The 17,315-nt window shown below is 37.9% G+C and overlaps 3 protein-coding genes and 1 long non-coding RNA gene across 5 annotated transcripts; 2 read left to right on the top strand and 2 right to left on the bottom strand.

The window, feature by feature from the left end:
• The first annotated feature begins 7,613 nt into the window (after window positions 1-7,613).
• LOC104242716 (serine/threonine-protein kinase ZRK4-like) lies at window positions 7,614-8,885 on the top strand. Its single transcript, XM_009797793.2, has one exon. It carries the CDS (start codon window positions 7,774-7,776, stop codon window positions 8,836-8,838), a length of 1,065 nt encoding a protein of 354 aa, XP_009796095.2. The 5' UTR covers window positions 7,614-7,773; the 3' UTR covers window positions 8,839-8,885.
• Window positions 8,886-10,014: 1,129 nt separating this feature from the next.
• Window positions 10,015-10,497, bottom strand: LOC138880250 (non-functional pseudokinase ZRK6-like). Its single transcript, XM_070159929.1, has one exon. The coding sequence runs from the start codon at window positions 10,495-10,497 to the stop codon at window positions 10,015-10,017; it is 483 nt and encodes a 160-aa protein (XP_070016030.1).
• A 406-nt stretch (window positions 10,498-10,903) lies between these two features.
• On the top strand, window positions 10,904-11,793 carry LOC138880348 (uncharacterized). The gene is made up of 2 exons (XR_011402965.1): window positions 10,904-10,994; window positions 11,337-11,793. It is a non-coding gene; the product is annotated as an uncharacterized lncRNA (long non-coding RNA).
• A 1,134-nt stretch (window positions 11,794-12,927) lies between these two features.
• LOC104242715 (uncharacterized) lies at window positions 12,928-16,149 on the bottom strand. Of its 2 annotated transcripts, none has more exons than XM_009797792.2 (3): window positions 16,050-16,149; window positions 15,192-15,267; window positions 12,928-14,156 (listed from the first exon to the last, which is right to left on the bottom strand). In XM_009797792.2, exon 3 carries the CDS (start codon window positions 14,129-14,131, stop codon window positions 13,139-13,141), a length of 993 nt encoding a protein of 330 aa, XP_009796094.1. In that variant the 5' UTR covers window positions 14,132-14,156; window positions 15,192-15,267; window positions 16,050-16,149; the 3' UTR covers window positions 12,928-13,138. The 2 variants fall into 2 exon arrangements, with proteins under 2 accessions (XP_009796094.1, XP_009796093.1); XM_009797791.2 differs by having other exon boundaries at window positions 12,928-14,190; window positions 16,050-16,146.
• Window positions 16,150-17,315: the final 1,166 nt, after the last annotated feature.

The following is a 17,315-nucleotide window of genomic DNA, read 5'->3' as shown; positions in this document are numbered from 1 at the left end:
TGGTCTATAGGCAAAAATCGCTCATACACGCTCACTTTATCTTTGCACGAAAACCCTTCGTGTTTCCGAACAAAGAGGGGCAGCTGTGAGCACGTGATTTTTGTTTTCGCACGACAATCGCTCCAAAAAGAAATAAAAAAATATATATAATTGGCCCTGCTGTACAATTTCAGATTTCTGTGCGGCACCTTGTTGATTTATTTGTGACTTTGGCCCATTTTTATTTATTTACTTTATTGAAATAAAATTCAAAAAAATATATGTGTCCTGCATAATTCAAACCGTAATCCGGTCGTTAAATAGAAAATCATGAATAGGCATTTTCGTCCGTGATTTTATTTGGTTTGACTTTACCTGTTTTGAAATATTTTAGTGTGTGTGCAAATAATTGTATTTGAGTGTGTATTTAATTTTAATTTGATTTTTTTGGCTTAGTTTTGTTTTAAAATAAATAAGAAAAAGGAAATAAATAATAAAAAAAATAAAGAAAAGACCCCTTCCCTTCCGGACTTGGGCCAATTTTAACAAAATTGGCCCAAACAAACAGCCCAAGACCCAGGCCTGCCCGGTCCAGGCCACCTGATGCCCAGGACGTCCAAACGACGTCGTTTGAGTCGTGCCTGATCTGGGCCGTTGATCTCAGAGTGATCAACGGCCAAGATCAATTCCCCATAACCCATCAATAAACCCGACCCATCTTACCCGGACCGACCCCAACCCTTTACCCTTGAAACGACACCGTTCCACTTAAGCTATCAGATCCAGACCGTAGATCTAGATTGATCTAACGGTCGAGATCAATCCACCCATTAACTATATAAGGCCATAATCCTACCCTGCCCCCCTATCCGAACCCCAGCCTTCGTCTTCAACCTCATCCCCTTCAAACCCTAGAGCCGCCCTTGTATCCCCCACCATGAAAACCGGCGGCATGAACGCCGGTGACCTCGCCATGAACACCATAGAACCCCCTCACCACCCTGAACATAGACCTGTTAACCGTTTGGTTCGAATCACCCCCAGGTCCTCGAATCTTCATTTGAAGATTCGAGTCAAAACTCGATCTACACCAAACAACCCCAGCTTCATACCAGACACTCCCCGGACCTTCCTCGTGACCAAACCATACTTGGTTTGGTCCGAATCTAACCAGGGAAGCACGAATATTAGATCTGAGTTTTGAAACCACAAGGTCCCTCGTCACTGGTTCAAACCGGTTCAAACCAAAGAGGTTAAGGTCTGATGGACTTTAATCAAAGTGTCTCTCATTTGAGAAACACTTCGATTAAAGCCCGTTCAGCCTTAAGAAAGTTGTCCAAGTCCGAGTTTGAGGTTTTGATTTTTTTCAAGATTTAAGGTGATTTTCTTTCTCTTCTTTATTTGTTTTGGCCCATTTGATTGTGTTAAAGTCCGTTCATGCTTTGATTTTGTGTCTTTGAATTTTGTCAACTGTGCCCCGTCCATTTGCCTGAACTTCTGTTTGTTTGAATAAGTCTTTCCATTTGCTCTGATAATGTATATAAATGTTGTGCAAGTAGCGGATTTTCAAGTTTGGACTGACTAATGACTCCTCGAGTGTATTTCTGCTTAGTCAGTATAATTCGAACCATGTTTAAATGTCTGATTTTTGGCTACGATTGTGTATGTTAATGCTAATATAGTCGAGTCGACATGTGTCGTCAATTAGTTTCAACTGTCTGAACAAAGTAAATCGATTTGCTTCTGATGAACATTTGCCTTGAGCCAATTAAGAACCAGTTTTTGCTTACTTATAGATTGTTTGAATTGATCAGTTAATGTAAAAAGGATTGTTTATGTTTAAATTCTGAATTGGAAGGCATGTGCACTCGTGCACAGCATGTGCATTGGTGCACCTCATGTGCCTTGTGCACAGCCTGTTTTTCTGCTTAAGAAGGCTTTTAAGTTTTAAACAATTTGACAGCATATGCTGTCAGACATATTCTACTGCCCATACCTTGCTTTAAGTTTAAAAAAGTATTAAACCTTTTAAAAGTAAGTCTGTCAGGGAATGTTTATGGAGGTTATATACTTAAATAACTAATTGGGATCTGAAAAGGTAAAAGACACATGGGAGGGGTACTGTGACATTTGGAAAACAGGCTGTTAAAAGGGATGGTGTTGAGGCTTATAAAAGGAGACAGAATTGGGCAGGAGAAGGGGGCATGAGGAGATAGACATAAAAAAGGGGATAGAATCAAAGGATAGGGAGGATCAGACCTGAAAAAGAAAATATACACACACAGTGAGGGGATTGGGAACCTTAAGAGCTGAAAAGGAAAAACAAAAACACAGATAGAGAGAGGTTAAGGGATAGAAGCTATACAACCAACAATCAGAAACTTTTTCCTCCTATCATTATTGGTTTTCAGTTGTTCAACTGGTTCAGATCAAATTCTGATCCTTATGAAATTCCAGTTGTGTCCTTTAGTCGAGTGTTTTCATTGGTTTACTACTGGTTTGGTCTATCTGGAGTTCTGATTCTACTCCACTGGGTGTTGCTGTTATTTGGCTATTGCTTTCTATTGGCCATAGTTGCATTTCTGCACTCGAGCCTGTTCTTGCTGCTGCTATTTTGCTCACTATTGTTGCTGCATTTCTGTCCTGCTGCTACTGCTATTCTGCTTCCCGCTGTTGCTGATTTCCCTATCTTCTTCCTCTTCTCTTTGGCATTTTCGGTTTGTTTCCAGGTACACATCTCAAGTCTTACATTGGTGTAGCTGAATGTAACATTGAAAAAGCATGAATAGAAAGATTTGAAGGAGTTATAATCACTCGTTTACTGACTGCCTTTTCATAAATGTTGTTAAATTTATGTAAATTGTAGTTTATAGATGATAGAGAATACATTATTAAGTTTGTACTTGTTGATTTGAACTGTGGTGTTCGATTCGTTTATTGGCATACAGAATGTGAATGGAACTCTTGGAATGTGAAATTATTTAATGTGATTGTTAAAAATTAAAATTCACTCCTTCAGCATGTATTGAATAAGTAAGGGCAAATGGCTATTAAAATAATGTGGTTTTGAAATGCCCGGTCTTCGATTTCTTTAGGCCTTTACAGGATTAGTTTTTATCGGCAGTATTCTTCAATAAGGAATCCTATTTACCCTGTTTAAGCAAGTTAATCTAATTTTTGACCTAAAGATATTTGTTCGGATTAAGTGTCGTATTTCATCAGAATAAGCGGATTTTTCTCTGTCAAACCAAAGCAATTTTCCATTGAAAAGTAGTGTTTTCTCTACTTTGTAAATAGTTAATCAGGTATTGGTAAGGATCCGGATTAGGCAAAAGTATATAGTTAAATTAGCATGTATCTTTTCTTCTAGTTTAGAGACAAATGCATTAGAAATGTAGCCACTTTAGGATGTCCTCTCTAAAATAGAGATGAGCCTCGCCGAATAAAGATGCAAAATTGCGGGGCCCTCAATAAATAACCATGATAATTATTTAGAATTCAGGATAGGCCATTTAATAAATTTCATGGCCTTCTACAAAATAATAACGCGTTAGACTCTTTAGGCGCGGCTTAATTAAATCATATTCTTAAATTCGGGTGCACATTGATGTGACCCAAATCCAAATCTCAATGAAGTTCAAATGTGTCGATGATCACGGGTGCATTGATTGTGACGTGGTTCGAGACGCATTTTCACGACGTTGCAATTCTATAAAAATAAATGATAATGATAAAAGCGGTTTAAACTTAATAAAAGCACATAAGTCACAACATGTATTTAAATCAGATATTTAGCCATTATAACAATTTAAGCGACCGTGCTAGAACCACGGGATTCGAGGGTGCCTAACACCTTCCCTCGGGTCAACAGAATTCCTTACTTAGAATTTCTGGTTCGCAGACTTCATTTGGAAAAGTCGAAAATTTCCTCGATTTGGGATTCAAGATAAACCGGTGACTTGGGACACCAAAAGCCAAACCTTTCCCAAGTGGCGACTCTGAATTAAATAAATAATCTCATTTCGAATATTGTCACTTAAATTGGAAAAACTCCACCCGCGCATTTAACCCTTCGGGGCGGGCGCGCAAAAAGGAGGTGTGACACCCAGTCCTAAAGGTAAAACCCGAACTGGAGTTCCTGTATTTTTAATTTTGTATTTTTTTTCTGAACCACCCACCCACCCTACCCATACCCCTCTCAAAAAAAAATTGTTTGTTTGTATTTTTAACTTTATATTTTTTTTTTGCTTTGAGCATAGTTCTAAAACATAGTCAAGTTGGGCGGGTTGGGTTATAACCCATTGTTTAGCCCATCTTGACCCAGTCCATCTTAGCCCAAGTATACTTTGGACTGGGTTGGACAATGACCCATTTATTGACCTAACCCATCTTGATCCGCCCAAATTCAGCTCAACCCGCCTATTTACCCCTTCTAATGGCGGTGATGGCCAGGTCGATGATGATTCTTCCTGTGCTTTTCTTTTCTATCTAGTTCCTCATTCTCATCAGTAGATTTACTTAAGAATCTACTTCTATCACACCTAAAAGCATCAGAATCTGAAGACCTTGAATCATGACTATGGGACCTGTAATCACATTTCCTATGTTTTCCGTGATTAATGCGGTCCAGTTTTTCTTCATCGCTAGAAGAGACAGAAGCATCTGAGTCCAATAGTAAGGAAGAAGATTATTAATTTGGAAAAATACTCGAGAAAATGAAGTTCTTAATCGTGGTGGACTTAAGCTATGTAGCTTATGAAAGATTTCAAATTTTTTTAGCTTTTTAATTACACCAACAAAAAAAAGCTACATGTAAAATATTGAATTTAGAACAAGGAGTATAGTTGATATCATGACCTGGAAATTTAATAACTTGAAACAACAACAGCAACAACTAGGGGTGGGTATAAAATCCGAAAAACCGAATTCCGATCCGAACCGAATTAATTCGGTATTTCGATTTCGGTATTTCGGTCTAATTCGGTATAACATTTTCGGTATTTCGGTATTACGGTACGGTCCTCGGTTACTAGGATCTTGAAATTTCGGTATACCGAAATACCGAATTTGTAAAGAATTTTATGTTGGACCTATACTGCCCAACCCAACCCAACCCAATATGTTGTACATCTAATTCGTTAAAATAGCACGGTATAGCTAGTTTTCGGACTGGTCATTCAAAAATAGCCACCATTTACGAAGTCAATGAAAAATAGCCATTATTTTGTTGCAACAGAGACCGGTCCCGCATAATATACGGGAGTTCGGTACATCAGTGTACGAACTCCAGCATATTATGCTGGACCGGTAGCTGACTCCTGTATAATATACGGGAGACTGGAGCACCGGCGCTCCAAACTCGAGTATATTATACTGGACATTTATACTTGCTGGAACTCCAGTACATTATGCTGGAGTTCTAGTGTACTTATGCTGGAACTCCAACATATTATGCGGGAGTTCCAGCATAGTTATCTGGAACTCCCGTATAATATGCTGGAGTTCAACCATACCTATGCTGGAACTCCAGTATAATATACGGACGTATTTTCTGGGTTTTGAATAGTGTTTTCGCTCAGATTTATCTTTACATGAAAAGTGGCTAAATTTCGATTACTTTTGAAACTGGGCTATTTTTGAATGACCAGTTGTCTGACTATTTTTAAAATTTTCCCATTCTAATTTTCTACACTGCTCTAGTACCTAGCGCCCCAGCCGGCCAGCCCAACCCAACCCAATAAGGCCCAACAGAAACCTCTTTAGTCTTTCACTACAAGCGAATTAGGGATTAGGGAATTAGAAGGGAGAAACAGAAACGGAGAAACCTAACCTAAGAGAATAGAGATCGTCTACGCTGACTGTGAGAGAGAACTCAGAGAAGTGAGAACTGGACCGATGTGAGATCGGGTTCGAAACATACTTGTCTATGGCCCGAGGAAATGCCTTTGTCCCTGCTATGGAGATGACAAAGTGGTTTGACACCAACTATTAAGTGACACATCAACCTTTTCTTTTCATCGGATATATGATTATCTTGTTCGTGTGCTGATTTATGGTTTTTCATTGTTTGATCCAACCACTTCATCAGTTCATTGTCCCTGAGTTGGGACCTGATGTTAAATTTTCTTATGCTTCTGACAAGGCAATAGATGAGTACAAAGAGGCTAAGAGGGGTATGCGATTCTTTTCTTATGTATACTTTTCACTTCACAATACATGTCTGATTCTTGAACTATTGGAAGGGGAATATATTTAATTGATATGATCGTTCATCGTCACTGACTTCACTTTTTTGCTTTATGTAATTTTCTAAAAAGAGTAGATAAAAGTTCGTATTTGTGGTCTAGAAAGACTATTGTTCATTTCTTTTATGTTTTCAGCAAATTTAGTTATAGCATTTACATTATCTTGTTAAATCTATTTATGCTTATGCATGGTAATAAAAGATTAGATGATTGATTTATTGATCTTGATCTTGTTACTCACGCAACTTGGAGTAGATACTGTTCCAGTACTTGTTGGTCCAGTTTCATACTTGTTGCTTTCCAAACCTGCTAAGGAAGTTGAGAAATCTTTCCCCCTGTTGTCCTTTTGGACAAGATCCTTCCAATTTACAAGTAAGTGTTTGTTTTCACGGCCCGCTATATCTGAATGGACATATGATTTATCTTCTTTTTTTTAGGTTCAAGTGCAATCATGCCTGTGCTCCTAAAGTATGCCCTCATATTTGGGAACACTTTAAGGTGATAGAAGATAATGGAGAAGTTCACAAAGTAGAGTGCAAGCATTGTGATCGAGTCTATAATGTTCATCCAAAAAGGATGGCACATATTGTTTAAGGAAGCATATTAGGCATTGTCTTAAGCGTCTTCTTGAAATTCGTATTTAAGAATTAAGACTAAGTTGATTCGAGACTATTAGTGTAAATTTGAATTGAGGGATGATCTCTCTGTTTTTGTTGCTCGGTGTTTAATTCTACTGCTACTCATTAGTGGTTGTTACTATCTTAGCTTACTGTGATATTTATTTACTTCTTTTGCCCTTCAAGTACTTGTTGTGTATGTGATAATCAGGTGTGCATCTTCCATGTATGTGTTGCTACATGTTAGGCAGATTTAAATGTTTCTTACACGCCTTTTGTTAGGCAGATTTGATTATTTAGTGTTGCTGCCTTTTGTTAGGCAGAATGACAGATTATTTAGTGTTGGTGCCTTTTGCTTAGTGCTTAGGCTCTTAGCACTTAGCAGTACATGACGTGATTATGTATTAAACTGAAACCATATCGAAACCGTACCGAACCAAAATAAGGAATACCGAATCGTACCGAAATATTTGGGTACGGTATTTGGTATACATGACTGATAAACCGAATATCGAAATACCGAACCGAAATTTTTAAATACCGTACCGAATACTGAATGCCCACCCCTAACAAAATACAGTATAATCTCACTAGTGGGATATGGGGAGGATAGTGTATAGTAGTGGCGGGTGCCCAAAGCAACCCACCTTCTCAATTTAATAACTTGAAACGTGGGCCAGAAAGAAAAAAGTTAGTGGCTGAAAATGGTGTAAAACAGCCAAGTCATATCAAGTCAACCAAATTTAACAAAGAATAATCAAGTTAAATTCCCCACAAGAAGCAGATGAACAATGGGAATGAAAGTGTCTGGAAATTCAAAAGACACAAAACAAAAGCAACGAAACTACCAAGTAATTCATAAGAGAGTCAAATCGATAGCCGTCTAATGCTATTTATAGTCATTTTCTGTGGAATTTATTTGGCAAGAACAAATGCATCATTTTAGGGGACTCATAAGCAAACTAATTTCATCCTTTGCCTCTGAAAAAAGGCTGAAGAAAGAGCAGTACTATTTGAAGAATGGAAGTGCAGTGCTAGAGGAGCTTATTGCTTTATGCGATGGAAAAAGCCGAATTCCCCTTCGTTACTTCAGCGCCATAGAAATCGAGAGGGCAATCAAACATTCAGAAAAATCATTATACACCTGCCAAAGACATATGGTAAAAGGCTTACTAGACAAAAGCATTGTTTTGGTTAGCTTCGCGTACACTACTTTCGTTGCAAAGTCCAACGATATATGTCACGATATAGCAATTACTTCTCAGATGAGTCATCTTAAGAACGTGCTTAAACTTATTGGTTGTTGCCTAGAATATGCAGAACCTGTTCTAGTGTATGAATATGTTGAGGCTATAACTCTTGATGATTTACTTTTTCATAAGGGTTATTATTATAATCATGCTAGAAATTCATTATCTTGGGAAAGTAGATTGCGGATTGCCAATGCGATTGCTTCAGCAATTCTTTATCTCCATAGTGAATTTACTACGCCCATTATTTATGTAGACCTGCACTCACAAAAGGTGTTAATAGATCAGAGCAGTGGAGTTGCCAAACTATTTGACTTTTCATTGTCCATAGCATTGCCTCCAGGAGAGTTGGAAGTAGATGCTCAAGGTGTGCGCGGAACATGTGGTTATTCAGATCCAGAATATGCCTGCTCGGGTATTGTCACTCAAAAAACTGACGTCTTCGGTTTTGGAGTTATTCTCTTTCAACTATTGACCGGAAAGAGAGCGCTTATTGTTAATGGCGAGATGAGAGACTTAGACAATGTGTCCAATATTGAAGAGTGTAATGTAATGGATATAGCGGATCCTGCCATTTTGGCCGAAGAGCGTGGAACAGATATTCAACAACAATTGGATGACTACTTAGATCTTGTTAAGAGATGCACACTCTCGAAGGGTGACGATAGACCATACATGATTGATGTTGCAAAGGAATTACGTCGAATTGAGAAGTGTTTTCGTGCCCTCACTCAAGGTTTGAATTAGAAAATAGTACTCTAAAACTCAATTGCACTTCACTCATGTAATTGTAAGTCTGATTGCAATGGTATAAGATATAAGCTTAAAGGAATAGATAGGCGCAAGGTAAACGACAGAACCATGTACTAACCGGACCGAAGGAAGAGGTCTCCTGTACAATCTCTGGCCCAAGAATCTGTCTCTCCCCTACTTCATCCCAGCATAGGGGAGTCCTGCACTTGCGTCCATAGAGTGCCTCAAAAGGTGGCATGCCTATACTCGCCTGAGAACTCTTGTTATAGGCGAACGTAACCAAGGGTAGATGTCTGTCCCAACAACCTCGAAAATCAAGGGATTACCTCCGCATAGCCTCCAATGTCTGGATGGTCCTCTTAGACTGGCCATCGGTCTGAGGATGGAAGGCTGTGCTAAGACTCACTCTGCTACCCAAAGCCTTCTGTAGGCTCTGCCACAAGGCTGAAGTGAACCGTGGATCTCTGTCTGATACTATGGATGATGGTATCCCGTGTAGGCGCACTATCTCATCAATATATATCTGGGCTAGCTTGCCCGTAGAGTAAGTCATACTGATCGGCAGGAAGTGAGCTGACTTGGTCAGCCGATCAATAATCACCCAAATGGCGTCATGTTGCCTCGCAGTCTTCGGCAATCCAGAGACAAAGTCCATGGCTATCTCGTCCCACTTCCACTGTGGTATCTGAACTGGCTGTAAGGGTCCTGCTGGTCTCTGGTGCTCAGCCTTAACCAGCTGGCACACTAAGCATTTAGCCACATACTCAGCGACATCCCTCTTCATACCTTTCCACCAATAGTGTGGGCGGATCGTCCTGTACATCTTCGTGCTCCCTGGATTAAGGATACTTTAACAGAACCTTAGGACTTATCTTGAGTTGGGCATCCCTGACTCCATTCCTGACTAGAGAAGGGAATGCGGTGAATCACCAGTTTGGATCGAAGAATAGGCACCCACGAATTAGCAGCATATTTGCGGGATCTATCGAGTGGAAAACCGGGATGTCGATACACCGAGGGACATCTGCTAGAGCTCGCAATTGACATTTCTCACTAAATTTTTAGGAGATTCCCGAGAGTTCGACTGACTAAGAGGCTTTCACAGTTGCCATAGTAAATTCGTTATGGAGATAAACAATTGCTGAAGAAACCTCATTGGCAATACGCAATCTACGTTCCCAAGAAACTGATTTTTTTAGCATTACACTTCTTGAAAAGTAAATCTCTAAGAGATATAGCATCAACATATTCATACACAAGAACTGGTTCCGGAAGCTCTAGGCAGCAACCAACAAGTTTTAGCACACTCTTGAGATGACTCATCTGAGAAGTAATTGCTATATATCGACATATATTATTGAGATTTTCAAAATAATTAGGTGAGACGAACCTCATTAAAACAAGACGTTTGTCCAGTGAGGCCATAACTATATGGCTGTTGAAGATCTCCGTGGTATTTTGGGAGTGTTTTGTTGCCCTTTCGATCTCTATGGCACTGGAGTAACGTAGGGGAATTTGGCATTTTCCATCGCATAAAGCAATAAACTCCTCGAGCACTGCACTTCCATTCTTCAAATACTGCTCTTTCTTCAGCTTTTCTGCAGAAGCAGAGGATGATATTAGTTTCCTCATGAGTCCCCTGAAGTGATGCATCTGTTCTTGCCAAGACCTCTTGCAAAAATAATGACTATTACCTAGTAATTACTCCCGTAATTTTAAAAAAATTGGCACTATTTCTTTATTAGTCTATTTCAAAAAAATCGATACCTTTCAATATTTCCTTAATAAGAAACATTTATAGCCACCCAAATTTTACAACCACACAAATTTTATGGCTTATTTAAGATCACATATCTCAAAAAAAATTCACTTTTTTATTAAAATTTGTGTCAGGTCAAACTAAGACACTATCTTTGAAACGGAGGGAGTAGTAATCTAGGAGTCACCACTAGTAAGAGGTGTGGTGGATGAATGGATTCATCTACCCTTAATCAGAGACCTCAAATTTCAGGAAAATCTCTCTTGTGTGAACTAGTCTTAATGCAGGGGTCTTAGATTCAACAAGGCGTCATCAGTGGCGGAGGCAGGATCTCTACGAAGGGGGTTCAATCATCACTAGTGGAATCTATAAGGAAGTTGAAAGGTTCCTGGTCTGTACTCTTCCTTGTGCATTTGAATTCCACACAAAATGACAATAAATAGCCACACAAAATTCCACTCTTTCATATCTCTTATATTGTTGTTATTGTATTATGCATTTTTTATGGTACTAATATATCGGCTCCTGTTGCTTTTTTGAGCCGAGGGTCTCCTGGAAATAGCCTCTCTACCCTTCGAGGTAGGGGTAAGGTCTGCGTACATATTACCCTCCACAGACCCCACCTGTGAGATTATACTGGGTCGTTGTTGTTGTTGTTGTTGCTTGTGCATGAAAGACTTTTACACATTGATCATCTTAGATTGTGAAATATCCATGTTATTTATTCCTACAGTAGAAAGATGTTGGAGGGACGTCCCTGTCTTCCAAGACAGAAGAAGCTCAAGGTTTCTTCAATGGAACTTGCTCACAATTCTTCCCTTGAAGCCTCATCTCTCTCAATATAAGATGCATACATTTTGATTATTGACTCATAAACATCAATACCTTTCAAATACTCATCCTTGTTCAAGAACTGCAGCAATAGAGAATGTATATTAACTATAGGCCAAAGTCAGGATCTCCACCAGATAAAACAAAACTATTTAAACAGAGGAACAAAATTTTCAAGTCCAGTCAAAGTTACAATATCACCTTTCTGTTTTATTGAGCAGGGAGGCTAGTAATTAGCGCCTCTGGACCTGAACATCAGTGATTTGTATTTATTTGAAACCGATGTTGTGTTTATTTCAATTCAATTTGTAAAAATCTAAATCTTAGAAGCTCATAATTTCAATTTAATTATTTTATCATTTATTTGTTATCTCATTAAATTAGATAGTTGTTAATTGGCTTACCTAGCGGATTGGGTTAGGTGCCATCACGACTAGTTGGATTTGGGTCGTGACAACGAATTAGGAGTTAGGTTAAAAGATGGTTGGTTTTATCGGGTTGGGCATGGTTAATTATACATAATCAGGGTTAAAAGAAATGTAGGGTCAAGTAAAGAAGAACCAGTAATATAAAGACACGCGGCAAAGGTGGAGTCGAATTATTAATTCTTATTATTTAAAAATCAAAAAATGGAACTGTTAGTCGACAATGGCATAAATAGGACAAAAGTATAACGTTTAGTGGCATAAATAAGCCAAAAGTATAACGTTAGTGGCATGAATAGGGTGACCTTTAACGGATGACATAGATAGGCCATTTATGTTAGTTGAGTGGCATTTTTAGACCTTTTCCGAATTTACAATATCACCTTTCTGTTTTATTGAGCAGGCAGGCTGGTAATTAGCGCCTCTGGACCTGTAACCAATCGCCTTCTTTTTGTCATATACAAGACACAAGGCATCAAGTTGCTGTATTGAGTTATTGACAAGAAATTTTTGACCATTTCTGGTGCAATATGATTTTATGAAATCATGAGAGTTCACAAATTTATAGAACTGTCGATATTTAATGGGATTGGGCTGAATGAGAAAATCACAGCAAATATAAAATTGGCCGAAACTAATTGTATTTGCTAGCCAAAAGTGTATAAAATATGAATACTATATGTATACTATATATTTAATCGGCTATTATTTTGGTACAGGCTAAAAATATATTTCTCAAAGTTGTCCTGATAGATTATCTCAATAATACCAATCCCAACAGTGACTCGGTTCAGAGCTAATTTGCATAAAATAAATAAAAAGAGAATAATTTACTTCTGCTCAATAGTACTAAAGAGAGGCACTACTAATAGCATAGCAAGCCGCTCCGCTCATGACATAACGATATCTTAGATTGTAACTTACCAACCACAAGCAACACTGCCTCATTCCACCTGCCATATCCTGTGATGTGATTTGATTAGCATACTGATTAAAGCTACAGTAAGCACCCTAGCATAATCACAGCAAAATTGATAATTACATGCAACTGACAATCAAAAGGGAATATCTCGCCACAAGATGTTACTCTGTTAATCAATAGCAGAATCACTAGTAGCATAAATGTGCTGGTCTGTAGAAAGATTCAACAGTATTAATGAAATTTGGGCTTTAGGCCTCCAATCGAAACACAACTGTAATTCGCAATGGCAGTTTAGGGTCTCCACAGAATGAAGTTAAATGAAAAACAACATGAATTGGGTGCAAGCAGTCATAACATCTAAGCATTCTGAATAACATGAGGACCACTGACATCACTTTCCTTGTGCACCTCAGAACCACGTTCCACTGGCTCATCATTTTTCTCTTTCTCGCCGTGGGGTTGATGCTTGTCCTTGGACACTTCATCTGAGTGGTGATGGTTATGGTTGGAACGGTGATGACGGTGATGGCCATGTCGATGATGATTCTTCCTGTGCTTTTCTTTTCTATCTAGTTCCTCATTCTCATCAGAAGATTTACCTAAGGATCTACTTCTATCACGCCTAAAAGCATCAGAATCTGAGGACCTTGAATCATGACTACGGGACCTGTAATCACATTTCCTATGTTTTCCGTGATTACTGCGGTTCAGTTTTTCTTCATCGCTAGAAGAGACAGAAGCATCTGAGTCCAAACTCCCGTGACGTTTATGATGCTTTGTGTGGCTTCGTTTCCTAACTGCAACATGATCACCATCACTTGAAGACTCTGAACCTTCTGAGTGTGATCGCCCGTGACGTTTGTGATGCTTTGAATGGCGTCTTCTTCTCACATCTTCATCATCTGAGGAACTATAATCTGAGTGTCGATCATGATGCCTGCGCTTCTTGTGACCCCGCTTCTTTCTTCTTCTCTCTTCTTCTGAATCACCATCATATTCCTCACTGCTATCATCACTCGAATTGGAGGATCTTCTCTTAGGCTTTCGCTTAGATTTCTTTTCCTTCCTATCCGAATCACCCAACTCAGAGCTATGGTGCTTCCTATGCTTCTTGTGCTTTTTGGTGGATTTTTTTCCTTCATATCCACTATCAGTGTCACTGGCACTATCAGACTCCAAGTCCGATTTCCTTTTACGCTTAGCTGCCTTGGCTTTCTCTCTAGCTTCAGCATCAGATATTGCTCTTGCTGCAGCTTCAAGTTTTTGCTCCCATTTCAAGCGGGCTTCATTCTTCTCAAGAGCTCTCTTCTTTTTCTCCTCGACCAATTGCATGAACTTCTTGGCATCCATTCAGAGGTAAAAGACAAACAAATTTCTGCATTTTGGTATGATGATGACCAGAAGTGCATCTCAAAGAAGAGAAAGGAAACAATGTTAGTTCTTCCACCATTATTACCACCTTTGAACGAGAGCATATTTCACATGAAGGAAGTAAAATGTAATTCAAACTTAACAAAAATAAACAATTTAAAGGCAAATGCCTATAGTGAAAGCATGCATATATGATGCTATTAACCAAAGAAAACCTACCAAGAGACTAACAAGGAATGCGAACAATTAGGAAAATGATGCACAAAGAGAGAGAGAGAGAGAGAGAGAGAGAGAGAGACTTCAGGTTGCAAATAAAATTTAATTGCAATACAGTATCAGAACATAATTCCACATTCACTAATGATATGCAAAAAATAATTTGTCACTGCAATATTATATCAGACTGGATATATCACAGGCTCAAATCTCATATTTAGAATTAGATATGTCCTTTCATTAGCATATTATTTGAGAATAAACTGGCATAAGCCAGATCCAGTATTGTGCATCACCGATATGGAAAACAATTACAAACATCAAAAGCTGCCAACCACCAAGCGAAGCCCTATAACAGTGTAACCCAACATATGATTCAATATTCATCACTGTCATTGGCTGACACCTATTTGCTTCTCTGTCAAACTACTTTGCATAAGAGAGTGTGTCAATCCGATGTTAAACTTGAGAAACAAGCATAACAAATACCTATGATGGATTAACTGAATGAAAAACACACAGACCATAACTGAAACAAACAGGTGAGAGCTCAAACAACACTGCTTTGGATCTCTTTCAAAACAAGATCAAAATACACTGCATTGGACCAGAAATCTAGGCCAAAATAACAAAGATCTCATTGTATACTTTTGATCATAAACAGGTTCCAAATACTTTTAGATTTTTTCCTTTATCAACTGGACAAATATTCCTTTTTACTAAACAAACCTCTCCAAGCTGTTCAAATGAAGCTAGAATTGATAGGTGCATTGACGCAAAACTGAAAAAGGAAAAGAATTGCAAACTGGAACAGGTTTCTTACCTTATACAATAAAATCGTTGACCAAAAGTCCAATTCTCAAGCTCAAAATACCCCTCCAACCAACTTCCCAAAGAATCTGCATTCAACCCCAAAAAAAGAGGTTATACAATTTTCACAGCTAGCCAATTGTCATGTCTAAATTAAAACTGCAAACCAGCTTTCTAGATTCAAGAGAGAATACATATCAACCCAGACAATCTCTAGAAAATAATCAGCTCTCAAGTTGAATCTTTTATAACAAAAGCAGAAACTCAATAATGAAAGAGTAATAGGCTGAATGTGAGTACTTAGAACCTTAAAGATTCAATTTTTTAAAGGACATCAACTAGGCGGAACAAAGACCAAGCAATTTTAAACACAAACCCCATTTCCCGAACCAGTTTCTTTCCAACCCAAAACAAACACAAAAAAAGTGTTTATTCCTTCTTCTTCTTCTTCTTTTTTCCGCATAATTTAAAGCATGTTCTCTTGAAAAACCCAAAAGCCACTTCAATAACTCATATAACAGGATCCAAATTTTGCAGAAAATAAGATCCAGACCCAGCTCAGTATTATTCGATTTGATGATACATCTTCTAACCTATCAGACTCTAAATAACAAGATTTTCAACATAAATTGAAGCAACACAATTAAACCCTAGAATGCCTATAAGGGCATCAAATAAAATTCACCACCTCAGTATTAATCGATTAGAAGATAAATCAAACTCCTCAGACTATATATAACGAGATTTTCAACATAATTTGAAGCACCAGATTAAAACCCTAGAATGCTAGTAAAGGCACCAAATAAAATTCATCAAAAAGTAAACAAAAAAGCATGAATTTTTAAGTAGCTAAAGCTTTTAGATGACATACCAGAGCAATCGGAAAAGAGAAGAATTTGGGAGATTTGAAAAAAGAAGATGGGGCTAGAACTCGTTGAGAGAAAGGAGGTGCTCAATTTTCTAGAGAGTTCTAAAGCTAGAGGAATTGGGGTTATTTATAGAAAAATAGGAAAAACAAAAAATTATTTGAAATTATTTGCGTGTTGTGACAAGAGGGGTTGCTCTGATGGTAAGCAACCTTCAATTCCAACCAAGAGGTTGTGAGTTCGAGTCTCCCCAAGAGCAAGGTGTGAAGTTCTTGGAGGGAAGGATGTCGGGGATCTATTTGGAAACAGCCTCTCTATTTGGAAACAACCTCTCTAACTCAGGGTAGAGGTAAGGTCTGCGTGCACACTACCCTCCCCAGACCCTACTAAGTGAGATTATACTGGGTTGTTGTTGTTGTTGTTGTTGTTGTTGTTGTTGTTGAACTCCAACGCGGTGTAAAACCGGGTTGCTAGGAAATGGGTTCAAACTTTTTTTTTTTTGAAATTATTTTTAATTTTATTTTTCAATAATAGTACTAATATATGGTCTCTTGTTGCTCTCTTGAGCCGAGGCTCTCCTAAAAACAACCTCTCTACTCCTTGGGGTAGAGATAAGGTCTGCGTACATATTATACTTCCCAGACACCACTTGTGGGATTATACCGGGATGTTATTATTGTTGTTGTTCATTTTTCAATAATAGTAGTAGGAATTAGGAACTTGACAACGGGAAATATATTTTTGTTGTTATTGATTTATGGAATGATTCCGATCCTATATAAGTAAATATATTCAAGGCAGTAAAATAATTAATTATAGACGAAAATAATCTTATACATATATGGAATCTTATAGCTATATGAGAGCTAGTTTATCATTTTTCTGGAGTAACACAATTGAATAAGAAGGTATTCCAACGTAAAAAAGCTCTGGAATTAACTTAGGAAAAATTTAGCAAAAAATGATTACTATTTATGTTATTATTTTTTACACATTTAGAAGTTAAAGGTCTATCTCCATTAATCTATTATTAACTCATTGATATTTTTCTGATTATCAAGAGACCTCGTGGTATTTTTGTGATCTTTTATTCCTAGTCAAAATAGAAAATACTTTACGATATAATTAAAGTTCGAGTTACAGAATCAATAAAATTCAATAATTTTGGTCAAAATCACCCACTAAACTATATCTTTAGAATCTAATCCTCTGTCCATAGACCTTTTTTCCTTTTTTCCAGATTTAAAAAAAATGTATTTATTCATAAAAGT

Source organism: Nicotiana sylvestris, chromosome 10 (assembly GCF_000393655.2).
Source record: "Nicotiana sylvestris chromosome 10, ASM39365v2, whole genome shotgun sequence".
Taxonomy (NCBI): domain Eukaryota; kingdom Viridiplantae; phylum Streptophyta; class Magnoliopsida; order Solanales; family Solanaceae; genus Nicotiana; species Nicotiana sylvestris.
The sequence above is the reverse complement of the archived record's forward strand: the minus strand, read 5'-3'. Positions and strand labels throughout refer to the sequence as shown.

Coding starts and splice junctions, on each gene's coding strand:
- LOC104242715 (XM_009797792.2), bottom strand. CDS start 14,131: ATGGATGCCAAGAAGTTCATGCAATTGGTCGAGGAGAAAAAGAAGAGA.
- LOC104242716 (XM_009797793.2), top strand. CDS start 7,774: ATGCATCATTTTAGGGGACTCATAAGCAAACTAATTTCATCCTTTGCC.
- LOC138880250 (XM_070159929.1), bottom strand. CDS start 10,497: ATGCATCACTTCAGGGGACTCATGAGGAAACTAATATCATCCTCTGCT.